This window comes from Rattus norvegicus, chromosome 8 (genome assembly GCF_036323735.1).
Source record: "Rattus norvegicus strain BN/NHsdMcwi chromosome 8, GRCr8, whole genome shotgun sequence".
NCBI lineage: Eukaryota > Metazoa > Chordata > Mammalia > Rodentia > Muridae > Rattus > Rattus norvegicus.
The window spans coordinates 62932051-62956222 of NC_086026.1; the positions used below are offsets into that span (position 1 = coordinate 62932051).

The window sequence follows — 24172 nt, forward strand, 5'->3', positions numbered from 1 at the left end:
TATTCTATCTTGCAGTATTCTCAAGTGAGAATACTCAACTTGAGTAGCCTTCCTTGCCCTTGCTCAGCTTCCTAAACATTTTGATCTACCTCCTATCTCCTAAAACTGCTAGCATTTGCTTTCCAGTGTCCATCTTCAACAAATGTTCTCCCATTTCACGGAAAACACTGTGACAGTCAAAGAAGATGCGATGCTAATGTTCCTATGGGTCACAAAGACAACTAACTTTAAAGGAACTCTCACAGGGGCTCCACCAGAGGACAGAGGTGATAAACAGGTAAAGGCAGTGGCTGCTAAGCCTGATGCTGTCATTACTCAAATACAGTTCAGCATTCACACCTTACCTACCCCACCACCAAAACAAATAAATAACATATATTTTAAAAAAAGGATCAGCCAGAGGGTGGTGGGCCCATTCTTTTAATCCCAACACTCAGAGGCAGAGGCAGGTGGGTTCCTGAGTTCCAGACCAGCCTGTAACAGTCAGCCATGGCTACCCAAAAAAACCCTGTCAAACCAGACTATAAAAAAAAGAGAGGAAGGGAGGGAAGGTGGGAGGGGAGGGGGAAGAAGAAGGAGGGGACAAGGGATTGGCTCTGCTCAGGATGAGCTGTGGAGAGCAGCAGTGTAGCAAGGCGAGTCTAAAAGGGAGAATGAATAAAACTCCAACCAGCAGGAATAATATCCTTGGAAAAACTAAGAAGGGAAACGCTTCCTGGTTGAATCCTAGTTCACAATGATACAAAAAGAAAGACTAAACCAAATTAATAAATATAGCTGCTGTACTCTACAGAAAACCCGAGTTCCCACAGTCTTAGTTCTCAACTTAGCAGTATGATGCCACCAATCATTAAGTCCACTGTAACAGTATCAGCTTTTATACAAAATGTCCACAAAGAGAAATGTCACCTTATCTCTTGCAGTAAGGAAACGAGGATCATCCTGAAAAGCTTCTTTGACCAGTTTACTGAATCTATTGAACAGTGTAAGTAATTGTTCCACATACTTCTCAGAGTCCTGGAAACAAAATGTTTTTCATATTAGCTTTTATTTAAAAAGGAAATACTATTCTAATAAAAGACTAAGGTTTAAACTTGGAGAAAATTCTGTTCTTAAAGTAAGTGTGCAGGTTGTCACCGACTGCTACCGTGCTGCTTCAGTCACTAGTGTAGACGTGACTTTGGATGTGTACGTGGTGACACTGCCACTGCAGAGACTTACAGTGGTGATGGTTTCAGCAGCTGCCACCATGTCTGCTAGACCAGCACTTATGATGTGCTCCTCCAGATCCTTCAACATGGGCTCGATCCCACCAGGAACTTTGTCCATCAGTGAAAACATCAAATGTAACTCTGGAAGACATGACACACTCATGGAACTATTTTATCCAGAAGAATACATTTCTTTCTTGATTAATGTCTGTGGCCTCTGTATTTTATGAGAGGGTCTCACTATGTAGCCCTAGCTGGCCTCAAACTCACAAGGTGTGGAGTACTAATGGCAGCTATGTTTTCAGTCATAAGATGCTGAAAAAACCTGGGAGTTTGAAATATGTTATTAGTATCCTGTAGCTATAATTAGTCTACAGTTTAAAAGAGAAGTTTTGTTGCTTTTGGGTTTTTTTTTTTTTTTTTTTTTTGGAGCTGGGGACCGAACCCAGGGCCTTGCGCTTGCCCAAGCGCTCTACCGCTGAGCTAAATCCTCAACCCGGGTTTTTTTGTTTGTTTGTTTGTTTGTTTGTTTTCCAGATAGGGTTCCTCCATGCAGCCCTGGTTGTCCAAGAACTCACTCTATAGTCCAAGCTGGCCTCAAACTCGAATCCGCCTGTATCTGCCTCTTGCATTTTCCAATTAAAGATGCGTGGCAGCACTGCTGGGCAGGATACACATTACTGACATGTCATGGTTAAAGTTTTACACTAAAAATTATTTTCATAGTACTGGTGTGTGTGAGCACATAAGTGCAAACCCTAAACATGTCAAAGTCAGACGACAATCTGGGAGTCTTCCTTGCACTACCTGTGCTTTGGAGGTGGGCTCAGGTCATCAGGCTTACTGAACCATCTTTATGCTGTTTTCCAAAACGATGCTCCAAATGTCTACACAACTCAGATGCTCAGTTCTAGTCTACACTGTAGGTCTGCAACTTTTTCTAGCCTTTAAAAGCACAGTTCAACTTCCAAGGAAAAAAAGACAAAAGCCTCCCCAAACAATGTGTTGTTATCTATATACAGAAGGAAATGCACCTCCATCGACAAGAATGACCCAAGAGCAATCAATTAGGTGATGTGCTTAAGATATTCTCTTAAAAGGTTCTGTCTTTGTGAGATTTTACCTACTTTCAGTTTCATTTCGCTTGATCATGCCTTGACATTCTGCTAAAATAGTCTCTTTAAATGAGGTCACCAGTGCGTTCACACAGCATTCCATGAGCTGAAACACAGCAAAAACAGTAGCAGCTGCTATAAGCCTTACAGCACACGAATGAGTCAAATCAAACCGCTGAACAGAAGAAAGAAAGTACATTGAAAGTAGACTTTATCTGCCTTTATGCGGGGTTGCTGTTAATGGATCAGTACGCCACACTACTTTACCAAACTAAGGAAAACACAGAACTTAGGTTACAAGCAAAACAAAATGTGGCTAACTTCTCTTACCTGGTGAAATCTGTATTATAATTTTAATTCTACACATAATCCAAAAATATATGAACATTCAAAAATAATACACACATGGTTAACAGCCTCTTATCCAATATGGTAGAAGTTCTGCCCCTATCACCTGCTGAGTGATGTCACTCTACCTCAGACCCAAGTACACTCAGTCAACATCCTCCCTTTAAACACTAATTAATTTTATGCTATTGGTATTAGTGTTTTGCCTGTGTGCATGGCTGGTGCCATCAGAGGCATGAGAGCCCCTGGAACTGAAGTCAGAGCTGGTTGTGAACTGCCTGTGAAGGCGCTCTGCAAGAACCAACAGTCCTCTTCTTAACAGTTGAGCCTTCGCGCTAGACCCACACCCAACATTTACCTACCACAGTGGACCAATGAAAACCAGGTTAAGTTTAACCATATGAAGAAACAAACATTCTGGATTGAACAAATAAGCTTAAGTTCCAGTCACTTGAATGTCTTCTGCTTCAGTAAATTTTGCACATAAACATGTTGTTATTGGCAATCCAGAATTTTTAAATTCCAAAAAATCTAGCCTGTCATGTTTCACAATGTTTTAAAGACAGGTTTTAAATGCAATACTATTTTTTAAAATGTTACAGAGCAGTAATTCCACATACAGTAGCAAACCCCTAAATCCCAGCACTTGGGAATCTTAGGCAGATGAATTTCTATGAATTCAAGACAGCCAGTTCTACAGAGTTTAAGACCCCATCTCCAAAACCAAGAAAGTCATAAAACAGTACAAAAAGTGAAACAAAATCAAAATATATCACACTTCGAAACAATGATCATTATTTCATAAAACTTTTGTTGTAGATATGTACAAATAAATTACAGACATACATATAAATATATATATGCTCCTTTATGTATGAAGCTACCTAAACATAAGTGTACTCCTTACTGTGGTTCACAAGAGCTAAATGGGAGGTCAAACTGAAAGAACAAGACAATCACACAGAACTTCCTAACTGCCTCAACGAAAGGAATTGTGTAGACGAGGCAGTTTCCAGTTTAAAACATTCAAATATTTCTATAAGTATCTTGTTTTACTTCTTTATGTGTATGGGTGTTTTGCCTGTATGTATATCAGAGCACCACTCCCATTCCTGGTGCACAAGGAGGCTAAAAGAGCATGAGAATCCCTGGAATTGAAGTTATAAATGGGAGCAATCTGCCTTGTGAGTTCAGGAAGTAAGCCTAGGTCCTCTGAAAGAGCAACCATCTCTCCAATCCTCACAAGTAGTCAGCAGCCTTATAAAGCATCTTCTTAATATATGGAGACATGGGCCAAGTAGGGATGGTGGTGTGTGTCTGTGACCCCAGAACATGGGAGATGGGAGGGGTCAATCAAGACTCATGGCCATCCTCAACTACACAGGAAGTTAAGAGACAGCACGTGCTAAGTGAGTCTTAGTGTTAGTCTCAGGAAGTGAGAGAGGTCAAACTACAACACTAAACAGCTAATTCACAAGCATTGGTGCTACACTGGAAAAATAGGACTGATTTTTTGACATCCAATTTCTCTTGTTATACTAAGAGAACATGCTTATTCTTGGAGTACAAGTTCAATAAAGAAACACCAGTCCTTTTTTTTCTTTCCTTTTTTTTTTTTTTAATGAAACAGGTTTTCCCTGTATAGCCTTGGAACTCCCTCTGCAAACCAGGCTGCCCTACAACTCAGAGACTCACCTACCTGTCTCCTGAGTGCTGAGATTAAAGGCATGCACCACAACATCTATCTTTGATGAGCCTGTAACCCTTCTGTGAACCTAATTATATACCCACAGTTATGTGTATCACTCAAAAAACAGAAGAATACATGAAAGAAGTTCAGTTGATAAATAAGCACATCAGTGAAATATCTCCATCCTTGCTACACTCAGGAAACTTCACAAGGACAGGACTGGGCTTTATCCACAGCTACAGTCTCAGTCTCGCACACAGCTGCTGGTGGGTAAAGGACAAAACAGATTCCAACTTCTGTTCCACTCTGTACGACTACTTTTAATAATAGTGAGTCTGACATATAAGCAAAGGCCAGACTAGAATTGGAAGGGCCTTGAATTAGAAATAGGAATCAATGATTTTTTGGGTTTTGGACCCAGGTCTGCGTAGCCCTGGCAGTCCTGGGACTTACTATATAGACCAGGCTGACCTGATCACAGACATCTATCTGCCTTTGCATGGCAAATACTCTTCAGATTAAATAAAGATAAAGATAAAGATGGTTTAGATAAAGAAGGATTCAGAGTGATATATTTGAAAAATTGGTATGAACTTACAAAAGAAAGCAACAATAAATATACCTAGCTTCATCCATAATTTAATTTTTAAAAAAGATTTATTTTATGAGTAAGAATTTATATATGTGTACTGAATGCATGCCTGGTGTTTGTGAAAAGATAGCATCAAACTCCATACTGAAGATACAGAACTGTGAGCTGCACTGTGGGTGCTGACAGCAAAATCTGTGTCGTCTGCTAAAGCAATAAGCGCTGTTACTCACAAGTCACCTCTCTGTACCACAGTGAGTTTTAGTTTTAACCTGCACTTTATGTGTACAGGTGTTGTGACTGCAGGCTTTCGGTAGGTTGGTAGGAGGGCCAAAAGAGGATGCTGGTGTTGGGATTCCCTACTGACAGCTGTGAGACACCACGTGGGTGGTGAGACTCAAACCCAGGAACTAGTGCTCTGGACTGCTGAACATCCCTCCAGCACCAACTCAATGTTTAAATGTACATAAAGTCTTTTAAAATGTATCACACTGGGAAACTGAAGATTATAAACCAATAAAATTTAGGTCTGTACAGATAGATTAGAATAAGAACTATAACAATTCAAAAGTCAGTTTGGAATTAAATAGTAGTTTGTATATAAGTAATACTCTTTCTTCAGCAGTCTCTTTTCCAGGAGATTCTATCCCAAAACAGTGTGAAGTGTGAGGAAAGATGTATCTGTAGTTGTGTTTACAAAACTAGGCATTAAGGGTATCCCAGCAAACTCTTCCTAAAAGAAACTTTAACAATGAAAAAAATGGCTCCCAATAGAAAATATTACAGTGTATTTCTATTGTAATTCTACAATAGTATTGAGTCAGTATGCATGTGCAATATCATAAACTTCTTTTAAACATGCCAGAGTACAGGAAGAAAGAGATTAGGGAGGGAAGGAAAGAGGAAGAGAAATGAAGCAAATGAGTAAGATAAAATGAAACAACTGGGGGGCTGGAGAGATGGCTTGGTGGTCTATAGCACTGCCTGCTCTTCAGAGGTCCTGAGTTCAATTCCCAGCAACGATATGGTTGGTAGTTCACAACCATCTATAATGGGATCCAATGCCCCCTGCAGGTGTATCTTAAGACAGCAACAGTGTACTCATATAAATAAAAATAAGAAAAAAAAATGGAATGAAATGCCGCATTTAAAAAAAAATGAGACTGGCATTTGCTATGCTACTATTTCTCAGTAAATCTGATGAGAAGGACCTGGCTCACTGGCAGAGTGCTTATCTAGCATGTACAAGGGGTATGGTTTGATAGTCAGCAGTATTAGAAAAAAGAAACAAAATAAAATGTATGTGTGGGGCTTTGGAAATGCTATGAGGCCTAGTAACTATAAGGTAGAGAGAAGCAAGCCCTGCAAGCTGTCCTTCTGAGCTCCAGATCATGCCGTGGCACACGTGCTCCTATACACGCACACACTTAAAATAAACATAATGACAGGAATTAAACTCAAAGTTCTCTTACCCCTAAGATTATGGTACAGACCCTATCTATTCAGAAATCATTTAGAAAAACATTTTCACCAGGCAAAAAGAAGAAACTCTAATTTCCTTTCTTGCTTCAAAAATGAGTCGCATCCTATACCAAAAAAGTCCATTTCTTGAAAAGAAACCATGTAAACATTTTTTTAACATTCCTTCTATACTATTTATCAAAATACTGCACTTCCTATGTGAAAACATCTGGAATGGACGGATGTTCAACCACCTCTTTCACCTCAGATTCCCCTTCTGTCTCCATTTGCAAGCTTCCATGAAGTAAAAAACCCTTATTGTCAAATGCCACCAGCTCCTCCTGATTTGTTTCCCAGAGAGCAGTAATCTATCCCCAGGGCTCTGCAAGGTGGAAGACCAGGACTATTCAAGGATGCCATGAGCAAGCTAGCACTTAGAAAGGAAGGAACACACCCACCGATTCCCCTTCCCATGGGATCTCCACGCTGGTCTTGGTCGTTGTAAAAAAGGAAGAGTACACTGAAGCTGGCCTTGCAGCAATGCAGTCTGGTGTAGAGCAGCAGGCCAGATTCAAAAACTCCTGGGCACTTTGCAAAATAGAGAATCAAAAATGCCCTTGGGCAGTTGTATTGACAGAAGAGAGAGAGAGAGAGAGAGAGAGAGAGAGAGAGAGAGAGAGAGAGAGAGAGAGAGGGAGAGGGAGAGGGAGAGGGGGAGAGGGGGAGAGGGAGAGAGAGGGAGGGAAAACGAACACATTCACAGTTCATGAAGATGAAAGATGAGAGAAGGCTACGTGATAGGGCACCTTTTCTTTTAGTGGGATTCAATTAATTGCACAATTAATTCTACTCCACTGAAATTCAATGAAGGCAACAAAACAGATTTGGTTATTATTAGTTATATAAATTTGTAAATATTTACTTTACCTCAGCTGTAAAATAAAGAGTTAAGCTAAAAGTTACCTACATTATATTTAAATTTTTGGAATTATATTTTTACTTGGGGAGGGGACAGCACGTGTGGAGGTCAGAGGACAACTTGCAGGTACTGAGGACTGAACGTAAGTGGGTAGTACTCTGGGTGGTGTGCAGTGCTCTACTTCTGAGCTATCTTCTGGCCCAGGATTCTATTTTAACACTATCATCAAAGTCCTTGACCAAACAAGGACATCTGCAATGTATTCAGAAGTTTACTCATTTTCTATATGACAAGCTATTCTCAAAGTTGATTTCTCTTGGCTTCTTTGGCTTGGTTAAGATCTTTTCCTTCACTGTAACTAGTGGCATCTGCTTCATTTCTAAACAATCCCTCATCCTCCTCTTTTTGTCTCCTCCTTCTCATCATCCTGGTGTCCTCCTCATTTTGTTTTGTGTGGCTATTTTGGGTGACAGAAATCAAATCCAAGGCCCTTAACATACTGAAATACTGAAGGCTAAGGTATATTTAACAATTTATAAATTACAACATATTTGCCTGTTCAATTTGTTTTGGTGTGTGTGTGTGTGTGTGTGTGTGTGTGTGTGTGTGTGTACATTATAATAAATGTGTGGAAATCAGAGGACAGCTTTCAGAAGTCAGTTCTCAAGCTGCTTAGCAATTCTCTTGCCTGTCTGCCATCTTGCCTTAGGAGTGGTGGGATTACAAATGTGTGCCACTGCATCTGGCATTTGACATGGGTTTAGGAAATTGAACCCAGATCATGGGGCTTTCATTTTTAACTCATAAGTCACTTCCGTGGAGCTTTTGTTATTTTTAAAATGTTTTATACTTAGTTGCTCTGTAGCAGCACAATTCAGTTGCATAGCAAGCACAGTACCCAAGGAGTAACTTCTCCTGGCCAGAGAGCAATTCTGATCATGGCGTTCCTGTTTAAAAAACATCCTATGACCCTGTCTTCCGAGTATGTCCAAGCCTAGCTACAAATTTCTGTAAAATTTTCTATAAACAACTGCTAAATTAGTTCTCAACTTCTCACCCTTTCTTTCCCAGTATCAAAATTACTTTATGAGTAAAATCCACACATACTATGAGTGATGAGCAAACAGCCTTCTGCAAGAGAAGACGTGCTATAAGACTGTACTCAGTGTCTATTCCAGCAAATAATAAAGTCAGCCTCAATACCAATCAACATAGAAGAACTTTTTAGCTATGTATAGAACATGTGATTTTGATATAAATAATAGATATTTAAGGAGGAGGACTAATGCTGAAATATTGTATATACATTGAATGCGGTAAAGGCCAGAATGCAGAATAAGATATCTTTGCAGATGTACTTTTCTCAACTGGGAAGAGTATTATAACCAGTTACCAATACTAGTTAAAGACATACAATGAGCAGTGTGGGAGGCTGGAGAGATGGCTCAGCAGTTATGAGCCCTGTCTGCTCTTTCAGAGAATTCAGGTTCAATTCCCAACATCTACTTGTTGACTTACAACATTCCAGATATCTGAGACCATCTGGCCTTCAAAGATACCAGACACAGACAGTGCATACACACATACAAGTAGGCAAACCACTCAATAAGTGAAATAAAATTAAAACTAAGAGCAATAACAAAAGTGGTTCATCTGCCGTCCCTGTGCTGCTTGACTTTAGACAGTTCCAGGAAGTACACGATCACATTACTTACTGCTTCAACAGAGTTACATTCTCGTCTTGTTTCTAAGTATCGGAGTGCTCTTTTTTCTTCTTCTTTTAATTTAGCATCTGCCTGTCCAGAAGCAAAATAGCAATCATTTTAAGACTATCAGCAAACTAGTCAAAATTACAAAATGTACTGAATTCTAACTTACATATTTCATGTAATTCTGTACACCATTTTGCTGTAAATATGAGGGTGCCTGAGTTCTATAAAATCTCTCTGTTGAGTCCAAATATGCCTTCTCAAAATTATCCCTATAGATCTGAAGCTTGTCCTCAGGATTAGAACAAAGATTAACTGAAAGACAGAAAATAAAGTTACTTTTATCATTTTTGAGTATTTCAAGAATGACATGAATAGCATACTGAGGTGTGGTGATATGAGTCAAAAGTTCCAAAGATCATAGCACAAAGCAGTAAGCTAACAAATATTATAGTCATGTGGAATATTTTATTTTTTAAAAGAAAAGAGACTGCCTTCTGAACTGATGGTTGTAACTGAATCTGCAGGAATAAACAAGGATTTGCATAGTCAGGATAAGAAAATCAATACCCAGAAACATGAAAGCTCAAGTGTACTGACTAAGCTGCCTAGGAGAATGGAAGTGAAGAATAGCTGTGGAGACTCAACTCTGAATTTAGCATGAGATACCCCTAAGCAGAAGTCTGGTGTTGATGGTTCACAGGCAAAGATACTCGCTGTCAAGCCTGAGAGGTTGAATTTAATCCCTGAGTTACACATGGCAGAAAGAACTGAAGTCTGCACACGCATACAGCATGGCATACACGTGTCCACACACAAATAGATAAAAACAAAATAAAGTGGAAAAAAGGGGGTTAAGGATATAGTTTATTAGCAGAGCTTAGACATAGCACATATCAGGCGCTAGGTTTAATTTCCAGTACTGGAAAAAAAAAATTAACTGTAAGAGGATGATTTCAAAAGTCTGGGTGTAGAATTTAAAGAGGTCTAGACCAACAGCAAATGAAATAAAAAGAACACTTTCAATGATAATAGTAAAGAAAGTCTAAAGACTTTAATTAAAACAATCAAAATAGGATAAAAACAATTAAAAAATAACTAAAAGTTCGCTTACTCCAACAAATACATCTACTGAAGTTTACTTTGTGTTAGGCATACTAATTCAGTGAAATGAAGCATCAGTAAGACCTTTGAGAAGTAGGAAGGGTGAAATGAGGCACGCGGATGAGCTTGAAGGTTAGGAAGCGCTCTCTAAGTCAGAGGAGACAAGGTATTTGAGTAAACAGGATGAAGCATTATTAGAATCTGAGAAGGCAGAGAATCTGCACAGAAACCTAACTTCTGAAAACATCTATATAAAACAACGTTTCCTTTTAGGAGTTGTAGGTTGCAATGTATAGTTCTCTGGTTTAGGATACCAGAGAGTAGTTAACCAAGAAGTTAATAAAGAGAAAATATGAAAAATACATTTGAATTTAGCAGTTTTCTCTGACACAGAGTCAATATCATTTGTATAATGTTGAAACTAAAAAGTGTATGGCACAGGAAGAAGGTGGGAGTCTGACCAAATCATAATATCCTAAGATTTGCAGAATGGAAATGCGATTATAAGAGTTGAGAACATACCATAGGACTCTCGCACTCCTATGACCAGCTGGGAATCAAAAGCTTCCCCTAATCTCTCAGCATGCACCAGCTTCATTGCACTATCCTGGAGTCTGTTCTTTATATTCGAAAAAATCGACTCATTCCACGTATCAAGCATGAGCTAGGAAGTAAGAAAATACAGCATCATTTGCAGTGATTAACATCTCAAGTACCATACACACAAGGTTCAGGACAAATGGAGAAAAGGAAATCCTACTACTGTATCAGCAGTGTTGGGTCCTTTAGGAAGTCACATTTTATTAGCCAATAGTAAAGAACTAGGGCCAACATGATGACACACCTTTAATCTGAGCACTCAGAGGCAGGAGTTTGAGGCCAGCTTGGTCTACATAGTGAGCTTCAGGATAGCAGGAATATACAGAGACTTTATCTCAAAAAACCCCAAAAAACAAAAAAAACTTTTTCTTCAGAATACAATTTGGTTTCTAGCTCTATTTATTTCCTTTCCCACATGCAAAATACTAAGAGGCAAATTTCTAGTGGTTCTAAGACGCTCACATGCATGTCTGTGCTAGTTGCAATAAAAATGTATACATCTTCCACCACATGATTATCAAAGTTATAGAAATAAAGAATACACACTGGCAACCAAGACCAATGCTCCAAGTCGCTCTGTTGGTAACAGGGAGAGCGGTGACAACAGTTAATTCTGTGACTCTCACAACATACCCTGGACTGCACCGTGTGTTTCCACAGATAATTAATGCAACACCAACAGTCCTGAAGTAGGAATACCACTTCTCTTTCTATGGTGAGAGTTGGGGCCTAGCAGGCAACACTAACATGTCCACATCTGAACCCAACAAATATCATCCCAGAAACAATGCTCACATAAACCAGTAAGCCTCACAGTAAATTTAAAAAAAATAGAAAAAAAAAAAAAAGGAATAACAAAAAAACCAAGAGGGTAAGATTATGGGCTTGCATCTTCAAAGGCTTTTTCCCTTTAAAAAGAAATGTTTCAATTTGTAGCAAATTCTAGCACTGAAATACCATGTATATCTAATGTTATAGTATCTTGCATAAAGCAAATTTCAAGAGTAGGATGGGATGGTAACACCCAGACAATTCTGGTATTGATCTTCTAACCTAACCATCACAGCAGGGTTTTTGTAATTCAAATGGCAGGTTTTGTTTTTCACCTTTTGAAGAGGCTGAGCTCAGTGGTAGAGCTTATGCAGCATGTATGCGCTCACACGCTTCCATTCATTTCTCACTAGTAGGTAGGTAATTGGTAAATAGGTATAGATATTTAAAAAAAATAATTTATAGTTGAAAGAAACCTTGTGACAAACATGACTAGACTAACTATAAAGATGACAGCTGCTTAGCACAATTAAAGTTAGAAGAAATGAGTATTCAAAGAAAAAATGAGTAATTAATTCACAAGAAGATAAAGTATAAAGAAATAGCACAAAAGATACTGAAGATAAAACTGGAAAAAGCCAAAAAGGAAAATTGAGGTTATGTTTGAAAACACTTATAGTTTAAGAGAACATACAAAGATAAAGAATGCTGAAGCTAAAATGTATGAGTGCAAGAAAAAGTTTCATAAAAAACAAACCTAACAGCTATAAAGAGACTGCATGCGGGCTGGAGGGATGGCTCAGCGGTTAAGAGCACTGACTGTTCTTCCTGAGGTCCTGAGTTCAATTCCCAGCAACCACATGGTGGCTCACAACCATCTGTAATGGGATCTGATGCCCTCTTCTGGTGTGTCTGCAGCGACAGTGTATATAGAATAAATAAATCTTTAAAAAAAAGGGTCTGCCTGTGATTAGCAAGACCTACATAAATCATAATGAACACCTTCCTAAAGACATTTAGGGCATTAAGAGACATCAGGAAACAATGGGGTAAGACACATACCTTTCGAACAATACTGTCTTCCATATTTGATTTTTTATTGCTGCTTTGTTTACCCAATAAAGTCACCTCTAGTTGACAAAAAGGTTTTGGTAAAATATCGCACTGGGTGAAGAATTTTCGCCATTCAACAATATATGCCTTTAGCAAAGCTGTGTCATCTTGATGGCTCAGTACGCGCTGAAAAACAAAACTGTATCAGCTTGGAATGAACCTAAATGCTTTGATGAATAAGGACAGTATGCAGTCAAGCGACAATTTTAAAACATGATTTGTTGTACAAATACTATATTTAAGAGAAACCAAGCACATGTCCTAATAAATATTCTGTACATAAATGTTCATAGCCACATTGTCTAAAACAATCAAAAGTAGGAAATGTAAACCAGGCATGAAAACATTTACTATCCCAAGTAAAGACTGCTCATAAAAGATCAATCAGTTTATGAAACCCAAGAGCAGACAAACTCAGAGGTAGAAAATTCACGTGTAATGGTGAACAGGGTTTGAGAAGTAACAGGGAGTGTTTGCCTGTTAACAGTACAATGTTTCTTCAGAGGGTGGTGAAAATACTCTACAGTTAGTGGTTGAGGCTACTAACCCTCTCCAGCATATACTTGAGGGAAGTGTTTTGTTTCTAAGTTTTTGTTTGTCTTCCTCACTCCCTTTTTGAGCCAGGGTACCCCTGAGCTGGCCTGGAGCTCATACATGAGGCAGTTGGCTTCCAACACAGCCACCAGCCTGCCTCTGCCTCCTGAGTACTGGGATTAAAAAGGTATGCCCTACTGCAGCCAGTTAAAAGTAAATCTTATGACAGGTAAAGTATTTCTCTTTGCAGGGATGGAATTGGTGCTGAAGTTATACCTAGAGCTTAAACATGCTATCTTAGACTTCACTTAAAGGTGGTCCTCGATTTTCCCACTGCTCACACTGGGCTGATTTTGTGACCAGCTTTAACCACACAGAATGTTGCCATTACAAGCCTAGACCTGATGAAATCTTGTAGGTCCCACAAACACCTTTCTAGGATGTTTTCCTTAGGAATATGAGATAATTTTTCCAAGAGGAAATCAGCCCTGAGTAATACATATTTAATTATGCTCACTTGGACCACCTGACCCTTGCAGACCCAACTACCAATGCATTAATGAGCTTGAGTGAAATTAATTGAGGCAAGCCCACATTACTAAACCAGACAACAATGAACAAATAAATTAGTTGTGTTGGGTTGGCTGATACAGTTCAAGCATAGATTGCTTGCCTAGTATGTGTGAGACCATGGGTTCCCCAGAACTGAAAAAATAAGCCAGTAAAATAAAATGGTTAGGTACTCTTTAAAATAAAATCAGGCTTGCAAATGGCTCAGCATCAAAGGTACTTGCTGTCAAATCTGACAACCTGAAACAAACATATTAGAAAAAGGAGACTGACTCCCATGGGGTGTCCAATGACTGCCACAGGCATACCATGGTAGACAAGTGTGTGCATACACAAAAAACAAATAACTAAAACTGTAAAAACCAGTTTAAAGAAAAAAATATATCTTTTCCTAATAATTTCTCATGTCCTATCTACTTTTCTTTTGGCTTGTTTTTCAAGACATATATATTATATACATATTACATATATAATCTATATTAATAATCTGATTCTTTATGATCCTACTTCCAGAAATTAAAGTGTAAACTTTGTTAATTTGAAATAAACATTATGTACTTTTACCCAAAATCATTAACAAAGAAGCTGATGTTTTCTAGGGCACAAATTAAATTGTGGTACTTGAAGCATTTAATTTTCTAAGACTTTAAAATAGTTTCTATGGGTAGTTCTAGCTGTCCTGGAACTAGCTTTGCAGAGCAGGCTGGCCTCAGAGAGATCCACCTGTCTCTGCTTCCCAAATGCTAGGATTAAAGGTACACCAAACTATCACCCAAACTCCTAACCCCAGACAGACAGAGTTTTCATTAAAGTAATTTCCTATGAGATAAATTATCATTTAAAATTTCTAAGGCAGATCCTTGGAAGGTCAAGTTTGAGGCCAGTCTGGTCTACAGAGTGAGTTTCAGAACAACAGTAAAACCCTGTCTCATAAAGCCAAAACAGACAAACAACAACAACAACAACAACAACAATCAATCAATCAATCAATCAATCAATCAATCACTGGAGAATAAGAAGTTCTGGTCTTGTACTTTTCAGATTCATTTATCTATGAAGAAAAGTAATCTGCTCTTCAGTTGCTTCTCAAACATTAGTGATACCACGTTTACTCAGAAACAACACACTATCTTTGAAGTTATCTTTTTCCCCCCAAAAAGATGGTGTTAATAAGAACTTAACCAAAATAATACTTATTATGTAATTAATTAAATGCCTAAGTAAGATTTGTCTTCATTTCATTAATACTAAAAACTTAGCAAAACCTGAGTGCTGACTTCAGCTCAGTCGCAGCGACACAAAATGTAACTCTAGGGATTTTACAATCTTGAAAGAGAAGTATCTGAACTTGAAGGAAAGTTACTTCCCACTTGAGGTGGCCTTAGTCATGAGGAAAAAGAATCTGACCGTGAGCTCTATCTACCACTGCAATAACCTACAGTCTCCCCTCAGGCAGCATCTGTTCTGCTGAGAGCCCTCCAGCAACTGGGTATATTCTTGACTAACCCTCCCAAGTACTAAGGCTCGAACACCTGCCAACGTGCATAGTTTCTGCGGTGCTGAAATTTGAGCTCGGATTCTTACATGCTGGTGGTGTACCAACTGAAGTATGTGTCCTGCCCTTCTTCTAGAATAATTGAGGATAATGTTCTTTTGACAGAAATATGGGAAAGCTAATGACAATCATGTCATTTCAAAATATAACAGATATGTCTGTCACAAGTTCTTGTGAAGGCACTTGTTATGGGAAAGTCTGGCAACCTGAGTTCCATCTCTGCAGCACACACACACAGGAAGAAAGAACGAACCACTTCAAAGCTGTCCTGATCCCCACATGAACACGGCAGCTCATACTTCATATACATACATACATACATACATACATACATACATACATACACACAATCACAAATGAATAAATATAAGTATTTTTAAAAGTTATTATGTATTTTTAAATTACTTCAGGAACTTGTCTTCAAAATCATAAAATAATATAGCTTCATATATTGTGCATGTTCATGTATGAGCAGGTATTCATGAATACACATAAACATACATGTGTAGGCCAGAAGAGGTTTGGAGGTTTTGTTCCTTAGGTGCCACCTACTTTAATTTTCCTTCTCTCTTTCTCTCTCTCTCCTAGTTCTCACTGGGCATGGTAGCACACATGTTTAATCCAGTACCAGCAAAGGCAGGTGGAGCTCTGAGTCCAAGGTAAGCCTGATCTATGTAGTGTGTACCAGGACAGCCAGGGCTATGCAGAGAAACTCTTGTCTCAATAAACAAAAGAAAACCAAAAAGTAGTTCTCACTGGCCTGGTAGGATGGGGATCTAAGTGTCTCCACTTACGCAGTGGTGACATTACAAATAAATGCCATCGTGAACAGATTATCATTATTATATTCATTTATTTATGTGCAGGGACGGGTATCTCCCCACAGCATACATATAGAGGTAAGAGGACAACTTTTACCTTGTAGGTCTACCATGTGGGCCCCAGATATTAAACTCAAGTGTTGTCAGGTTTGATGGCAAGTACCTTAATTCACTGAGCCATCTCACTGGCCCACATTTGGCTTTTTCAAACTCCTATCCTTGTGCCTGCAAGCCAAATTCTTTACCAAGTGGGCCATCTCCCCAGTCAGATATGCAATTTCAATATTTATTTTTAATTATGTGTAGTTGTGTATGTACCTGATGTGAGTGAAAGTGTCCATATGAATTAGAGATACTGGACCCCTGGAGGCAAAGTTACAGGCAGTTATGAGTGTCTGATATGGGTGCTAGGAATCAAACTGCAGTCCTCTGTGAAAGCAGTGTATGTTCTTAACCACTGCCTCTCTAGCACCAGATACTAAGTTTTTAAAGCAATCCAAGGGGGCTAGGTATGGTGGCATATACATTTAACCCTAGCACTAAGGGAGTAGATCTTCCAGTGTGAGACCAGCCTGGTCTCCAAAGTGAGTTCCAGGACTGCCAGAGCTACAGTGAGACCCTGTCTCAAAAACCAACCAACGAAAACATACAAAGCAGTCTGAGGATGAGGCTGTGGCTCACTGATCCAGGCCATGCTTACTTATCAGCCAAGTGTCTAAGGCTCTGGAACTGACATCCAGCACTAACAAGAAAAAAATTAAAGTTAACATGGAAAATATGCAGAACTTACTGCCTGTGCTTGCTTAATAAATTCAAGGATATCTTCTTTTAAAGCCTGATGAATTTTTGATGAGCCTTTATCATCCCAGAGACAGACAGCATGTACATCCCTGTAAAAATAAAGCAGACCAGGAGTGAAACAGGCACACAGAGAAGCATTCTCCTTAAGTCCTACGTTAGTACAGTTTCCACAAACCACTCTTTGGAACTAAGCACTCTTTGGAAGGTATCTCGAAGGTAACTTTCTATTATTTCCATTGTTGCTGCTTTCCCTTTTGTTTTTGTTTTGTTTTGTTTTTTTGCTTTTGCTTTTTTGTTGTTTGTTTAGACAGGGTTTCTCTGTCTAGTCCCTACGGTCATAGAACTTGCTCTTGTAGACCAGGCTAGCCTCAAGCTCATAGAGAACCACCTACCTGCCTCCCCAGTGCTGGCATTAAAGATGTGCATCATCACCCCCTAGCTGTTCTCTTTCTTAATTCTCTATTAGTTGTACAGACACTTATTACAAGCCAGGTGGTGGTAGCACAAGCCTCTAATACCAGCACTCAGGAAGCAGGAGCAGGTGAATCTGAGTTCGAGGCTAGCCTGATCTACAAAGGGAGTTCCAAGACAACCAGAGCTACACAGAGAAATACTGTGTTGAAAGACAAAACATAAAACCGAAATCATTACAAAAGTATGACCCTGTCTCCTAATCTCTATCTCCAAAGTTAATTGCTATAATTTCTCTGTTACCCAGGGGTGTGGTGCATGCCTGCAGTCCCAACACTGGGAGGCAGAGAGAGGAGGACCCAGAAAACTTGCAGTCAGCCAATTGAGTCAACATGGTGAGCTCCAAGTTTAGTAGGTAAAAGACTTTGTTTACTCCCTTCTACCTTGTTTACTCCCTTCTATACCAATGCATGCATCTCTCTGTCTCTCTCATACACACACACACACACACACACACACACACACACACACACACACACACAAACACACACACCCCATTTCTGGGGGTCCCCATGTTTGCACTACAAAAACTGTGTCTACTGAATCCTTTCCCTAGCCCCTGACTATACTTTGATCGTAATTTTTCCCAGCTCAACTACATGGTAATTGATCTTAAAAGGTTTTGAGTATGTACTAATATTTAATGTGTCTATGATATAACTTAGTATCTTTTTCTATTGCAACATAAACCTATTCTTAAAAGTTGTGAAGTTTGGGGATTTCAACCTGATCAACTCATAAACATTATGTTTTTCTAGTTGCTTGTAATGCTGTATTTCTATTTAAAAGAACACTTTTGTTCTCACAGCTCTGAAAAAATGAAAAAATTGATATAAAACCTGGAAAGATGAAAGTTCAGGTAAAAAGAACGCTCATTAAGCTGTACTTTTTCAAAACTACTGCTGAAAAATTTCTCTTCTTCAATGCAAATGGTTAGAGTTGATTTCTAAGCTGCTGTGATTGCTTTCCATTCAGACGAAATCATACCTACTGGCATTGCCTAGGACACAGCTGAGACAATTCCTAGTTCTTTCTGCACATGCCTTGCAGAAAATTTTGCAAATTTTGCTCACCTCAAAATTTCAGTGTGACAGGTAAGCAAACTGAAACTAACACAGGAACAGTCACCTGATGCCAAGGCCTGGGTTGAATTAGCTGGCTGAACTGGGAAGCCCAACGTGGATAGCTTCCCAACACTGGCTTTGCTTGCTAACAAAACTGTGTCTTCTGGAATTAAACAGGCTTGTGTCCAATGCCCTGACCCTAGATACTACAGACTATAGTCCTGGAAGCTTTAGGCTCTGTGCCTACATTAATGTTTCAGCCTTAACTATGTTCCTGTTCCCACCTTCCCCAACCCAGTACTGGGGTTAAACCAGGGTCCTGTCCATGTTAAGCAAGTATTCTACCACTAGAACAAAAGTTAGTTTTAAAAAAGGGGGTGGGGTTGGGGATGCTACAGAATGGCTCAGTGATTAGGAAGACCTGTTTGTTACTCTCCTAGGACTGGGTTTCAGTTCCCATCAGTCACATGGAGGCTTACAACTCTTCAAGCCATCTAGCATACTCTTCTGGCCTCCTCAGGAAGCAGGCATGCACACTATGTACTTGTATATATGTAGGCAAAACACTCATGCATAATAAATTAAATTAGCAGTTCACACAGAAACTGAAGAAGAAAACCACTGGCTTTCTAAGGTAAACCTTGTGGATAATAAGTTGTTTAAATCTGCTACACTGCCTCAGACACTGTTTTCTAGACATCTGGCCAAGGACTAAGCAGCAACAAAACAGATCTGAGATTCAATTCCTTAGAAAAATCTGTTTGTAAGGCTAGCCTTAGTCTGGAATCTGAGAACTGCCAGTTTCCCACATCTAAATAAACCTTCCCGGAAATGATAACACTGGTTCATGTATCTAAACTGTTAATACAAACATCCTGAATTTATACTAACTCTTCCTAGGAGTCCAGAGTTTGACTATATAGCCACTTCATTAACTCTTTTTGTTTTTTTTTTGTTTTTTTTTCCAGAGCTGGGGACCAAACCCAGGGCCTTGCGCTCGCTAGGCAAGCACTCTACCGCTGAGCTAAATCCCCAACCCCCTTCATTAACTCTTAATAACATATCACATGTTGTCAACACCTTGCTGCTGAAGAAATTAAATGTCCCATGACTGGAGAGACGTCTCAGCAGTCAAGAGCACTTGTTATTTTTACAGAGGAGCTAAGGCCATTTTCTAGCTAGCATCCACATGGTGGCTCACAAACTCCATTTCCAGGGGATCCAAGACTCTCTTCTGTCCTCCATCAGTACCAAGTATACATATAGCACATACACATACATGCGAGCAAAATACTTATACGTATAAAATGAGATAAACAAATCTAAGAAAAAAATGTAATGCCCCAGGTGAATCCACTGGAAAAGGACTTTTGGAAATTTGTGCTTTTAATCTCCTCCTTAAATCTTCCAATTTCAGCCCTTTTGCCTTTTCCCTGTATGATTAGGTTTGTAAGGTCAGAGAACCTAGACTCTGTCTTGGGAATCTCCAAGACAGCCAGTAACAATACACAGGTTTTCTTACCACTTAAACTCTTACTGTCAATCCAGTATGTAAAGCCACCAAAACCCGCTTTGTTAACAAACAGAATTACTGGATTACTTACGAAAACAGATCAAACCACTGCTGCTTTGTTACAGATTCCTGGCGTAAAAGCTTCAAAACAATTGGACGCATGAAATCCCACTTGTCTTCAAACTGGAGAGAACCTTTATTCTTAAAAATAAAAAAGATAAAATATGGTTTAATTTTAAAGTAATTAAATATAAAAGTCTTACATACATTTCTCTAAAAATATATATTTCCTAAGGAAAAATAAAGAGATCAAATTTAGAACAAATACCTTTCTAAAACAGAGTTCTTATAGGCTTAATTTTATAGCAGGGAATCAAAGATAACTATAAACACAAATCAGAAATTTGTGGAATTATAGGTCAGAATCACAGCCTGTACATGAGTCCCTGGGGTCATCCTAGGAGGAGGGGAAGAAAGAGACTGCAAAGACTAAAACCTAGTGCACAACAGCATACAGGGAAGAATTTGTTATAAAGAGTGTGGCCTTTCCTCTTGGTTCCTTCTGGTAGATACTCCCCGGACAACTGGAATGTCTACCTAATATGAACCTTAGGTCCTGTGTAAGGGACAAGATAATAAATGTGGTTTTGGTAGGGGACTGGCAGAGTCAACATGGTCTCAATATTGGGGCTGGCCAATTTAAAAGACTAACAATGTAATTGAGAGAAGGGCTTTGTGTCAATGTAGAGTCCAAAGTATCCATGGACATAAACATTCTTATCTTTGTGAAGAAATTCCACACAAATTGCCAGGGAAAAAGTTAGATTAGCTTCCTTAGGCATAATTCATGTATATTGTCATACACTGACCAGAGGGAGGACAACAGAAGCTGTACCTCGGGCCTCCTAGACTCCATCCTATAGGCCTCTCTCTTAAGCTGATCTTGAACTGAGTGCTGCAGCCATATAACAAATAACAGTAATTATGCCAGCCTGCAGTAAAGCCTGAGTCTTTCTGCTGTTGAAGATGAATGGATATCTTACAGAGAGACTTAATCCTCTAATTTCGTAGCTGTATTACATTCTTCACACTGCAAAGCTGTCAGCTGAAGAGATAGCTCAGCAGTTAAGAGCTCTTGTTGCCCTTGCAAAGACCTGGGTTTAATCCTAGACCCACGCTAACACATGACTCTCTGCAACTCCACTTCTACGAGATCTGACGCCCTCTTCAGGCTTCCAGGGACACCAACCATGCACACAGTGCACATACACGCATGTAAAATACTTATGTCCATGGAAGTATCATTTTTAAAAAATCAGGAGGAAGGGAAGCTGGGTGAGGTGGCACCCACCTCCCAGAATTTACGAGACAGAAGCAGGTGAAGGTCTGAGTTCAAGGTCAGCCTGCTCCACATAGTGAGTTCTAGAACAAGCCATAGCTACAAAGACCGGGTTCAAAAGAAACAAAATAAAACAACGCTATAAATCCACAAAAGCCCACCAGGCAGTAGTACACTCACCTTTAATCCCACTGTACTTTTGTGGAGTTTTTGTTTTTTTTGTTTTTTGTTTTTTTTTTTTCCAAGACAGGGTTTCTCTGTGTAGACCAGGCTGGCCTCAAAGTCCGAGAGCTATCCACCTCTGCCTCCCAATGGCTGGGTTTAAAGGGATGGGCCATTACCACCTGGCTTACTTCTAATTCTTAATATATCACGTTACATAAATAATTATCAAGTGACAAAGAAAATATCTGTATACCTGTAAAAGTCTAAAATTTTAAGTACTTTTGATCCACTGTTGGTTAAAATCAATGCTAAAAGAAAATGCCTCATCTAACAAGCTAATAAAATCTTGGCATCAAATTTGAGAGCAACACGAGACACAAAGGAAACATATATAAAGATTTAAATGAGCATTATCATACTGAACATTAGTCCATCCTAAGCATTTTGTCCTACGAACAGTATCTTATTAGGAGAAAAACAAATTAGTCACAGCACCAAACAGAAAGAAGGAGCAACTTCCTATGTACCAGCCAAGAGCTTAGCTCCTATTCTAGCTAAATGTATTCATATGACTTGTTCTGGCCAATAAAGTTCATTTCTTTTCTTTTTTGACTCCCCATTTGTTTTCTAGTAGAGCAGCACTAAATATTTTATGAAACTCCTGATTTGTTTTTATATACTTTACTTAAATTATATTAATTTTTATGTCTTCCAATGTGGGTACATGAGTGCCATGGCGTGCATGTGGAGGTCAGAGGACAATTTCTGAATTTAGGTTCTCTTCTACCTTGAGAGTTGCAGAGGACTGAAGTTATCAGGCTTGGCAACAAAAGTTTTATTAGCTGGTCTGACTTGTCAGACCACACAAATGTTTTTAAGGATACTGCTTAGTCCAATCATTTATTGCTGGATTTTTTTTTGTTGTTGTTCTATTTGCTGACCTTTATTTTGGAGTAGCGGTGGCCATCCTGGAATTTGCTCTGTAGACCAGTCTGGCCTTGAAACTCACAAGAGACCTGCCTGTCTCTGCCTCCCAGTGCTGGGATTAAAGGTGTAAGCCACCACCGCTTATCATAGATTCTTAACCCAATCATATACTGCATGAAATCTGCAAACCTCCTGAATTATACTTCAGAAACCATTTTCAACATATCCTCTGACAACCTACATCAAATCTTCTGGTGTAGTAACTTTACCTAAGATTCCTAAACCTACCACAGACCTACTGAACCCACTAGAATTCAGAATCAGCATGCTTATCAAATGATAAATTCATGTAGTTGTGAGTCAGTCTATGGCACCAAAACTTATGAACTACTAACCACCATCATATAAAACTAAAAGGAAGTGATGTTTCTTACACTCACTTACAAAGGTTACCCTAAGTTAGTCTGTTGCTCCAAGTGCCTACTGCTATCGCTTAGTAGTATTATATGTAATATATACGTATATATACTATATAATAAAGACACCTGAGAGATGTGCCAACATTAGCTGAGCCTTTTTCCCTTCACCAACTACAGAATTTAAGTGAGCCAGGCACAGTGGCATAGAACATTAAACAGCACTCAGGTGGCAGATGCCCGAACTGAGTTCCAGGTCAGCCTGATCTATAAAGTAAATTCCAGGACAATGAAAGCTACACAGTTAGACCCTGTCTAAACAGAAGAACTTAGGTAAATTGAAAGGTTAATTTTTGTTCTCCTTATGGAGCTAGCTAATGAGTTTAGCCAGATTTGTGATCCTAAATTATACATTATGTAAGGCTAACTTTATGCCTGGCTATCTATTATTTTTTTCTACTGCTACTATTCTCCTGTAGCTTCATTTCTCCTTCTAAAAAAATATATTTTATATTTTATGTATGTGTGTGTCTGTATGTGTGTATGTATGTGCATGTGTGTAGCTGCTGTAAGATACCAGGTGAGTGCTGGGAACAGAACCCAGGTATCTAACAAAACAACCAGTGATCTTTTTTTTTTTTCCTTTTCTTTTTTTCGGAGCTGGACCGAACCCAGGGCCTTGCACTTGTTAGGCAAGTGCAGTACCACTGAGCTAAATCCCCAACCCCACAACCAGTGATCTTAACTGCTGAGTGATCTCTCCAACCACTATCCCTCCCTCTTTTTGAGACAAGGTTTCACTATATACCTCAGATGGTCTAGAATTTTCCATCAAGACCTGGCTGGCATCAAACTCAGAGATCCACCTATGCACCCAGTGCATTCCATTATACTCCCTCCTCTCTCTGCCCTTCCTTCCTGAAAGGGGTATACAAATAAATTATAGAAGGACTCTTACAACTTCCTGGCTCTAGCAGAATAGATTCATAATCTCTTAATACTTTTTCATTTCAACTAAGTCATTCTACACAGGCACTTTCGGCAATTATAAAATTAAGCAATGTAAGTCTTACAATTAACATTCAAGAAGCTACAGAGTATTATTGCATGATGGCTCAGTTGGTACATACTTGCCTTACGAAAATGAGAAGACATGAGTTCAAGCTTCCAGAACCCTTATTTAAAAAAAAAAAAGGCTGAGCACTGGGAGTCAGATCTTTGTGAGTTTGAGGCCAGCCTTGTCAACAAAGCCAGTCCAAGACAGCCAGGGCTCTATTTCTCAGAGAAACCCTGTCTCAAAATAAATAAACAAGCAAATAAATAAACTCCCAAAGCAAAAAACGGAGTATGGTGGCATTTCTGTGTA

The 24172-nt window shown here is 39.1% G+C and overlaps 1 protein-coding gene, 1 long non-coding RNA gene and 1 other non-coding gene across 9 annotated transcripts in view; 2 read left to right on the forward strand and 1 right to left on the reverse strand.

Moving 5' to 3' along the window:
* Positions 1 to 23476, forward strand: part of LOC120094160 (uncharacterized) — a 44478-nt gene extending 21002 nt beyond the window's left edge. Inside the window, exons 3-7 of one of the 6 annotated variants that reach the window (XR_010054385.1) lie at positions 924 to 985; positions 15878 to 15948; positions 17630 to 17717; positions 18191 to 18241; positions 18358 to 23476. This is a non-coding gene — a long non-coding RNA (uncharacterized LOC120094160). Of the gene's footprint in view, positions 1 to 923; positions 986 to 15877; positions 17128 to 17629; positions 17738 to 18190 lie in introns of all 6 variants that reach the window. The other 5 variants (XR_005488194.2, XR_010054383.1, XR_010054384.1 and 2 more) reach the window with 5 other exon arrangements.
* Cul5 (cullin 5) overlaps positions 1 to 24172 on the reverse strand; it is a 65492-nt gene that overhangs the window by 22901 nt on the left and 18419 nt on the right. The window contains 9 exon segments of one of the 2 annotated variants that reach the window (NM_022683.1): positions 910 to 1017; positions 1222 to 1352; positions 2339 to 2432; positions 9049 to 9129; positions 9212 to 9357; positions 10669 to 10810; positions 12580 to 12756; positions 16901 to 17000; positions 20051 to 20160. In NM_022683.1, coding sequence (NP_073174.1) covers positions 910 to 1017; positions 1222 to 1352; positions 2339 to 2432; positions 9049 to 9129; positions 9212 to 9357; positions 10669 to 10810; positions 12580 to 12756; positions 16901 to 17000; positions 20051 to 20160 — 1089 coding nt within the window. 2 annotated transcript variants of the gene reach the window in all.
* LOC120094468 (small nucleolar RNA SNORA61) lies at positions 6867 to 6995 on the forward strand. The gene has a single exon (XR_005488777.1). It is a non-coding gene; the product is annotated as a small nucleolar RNA SNORA61 (small nucleolar RNA).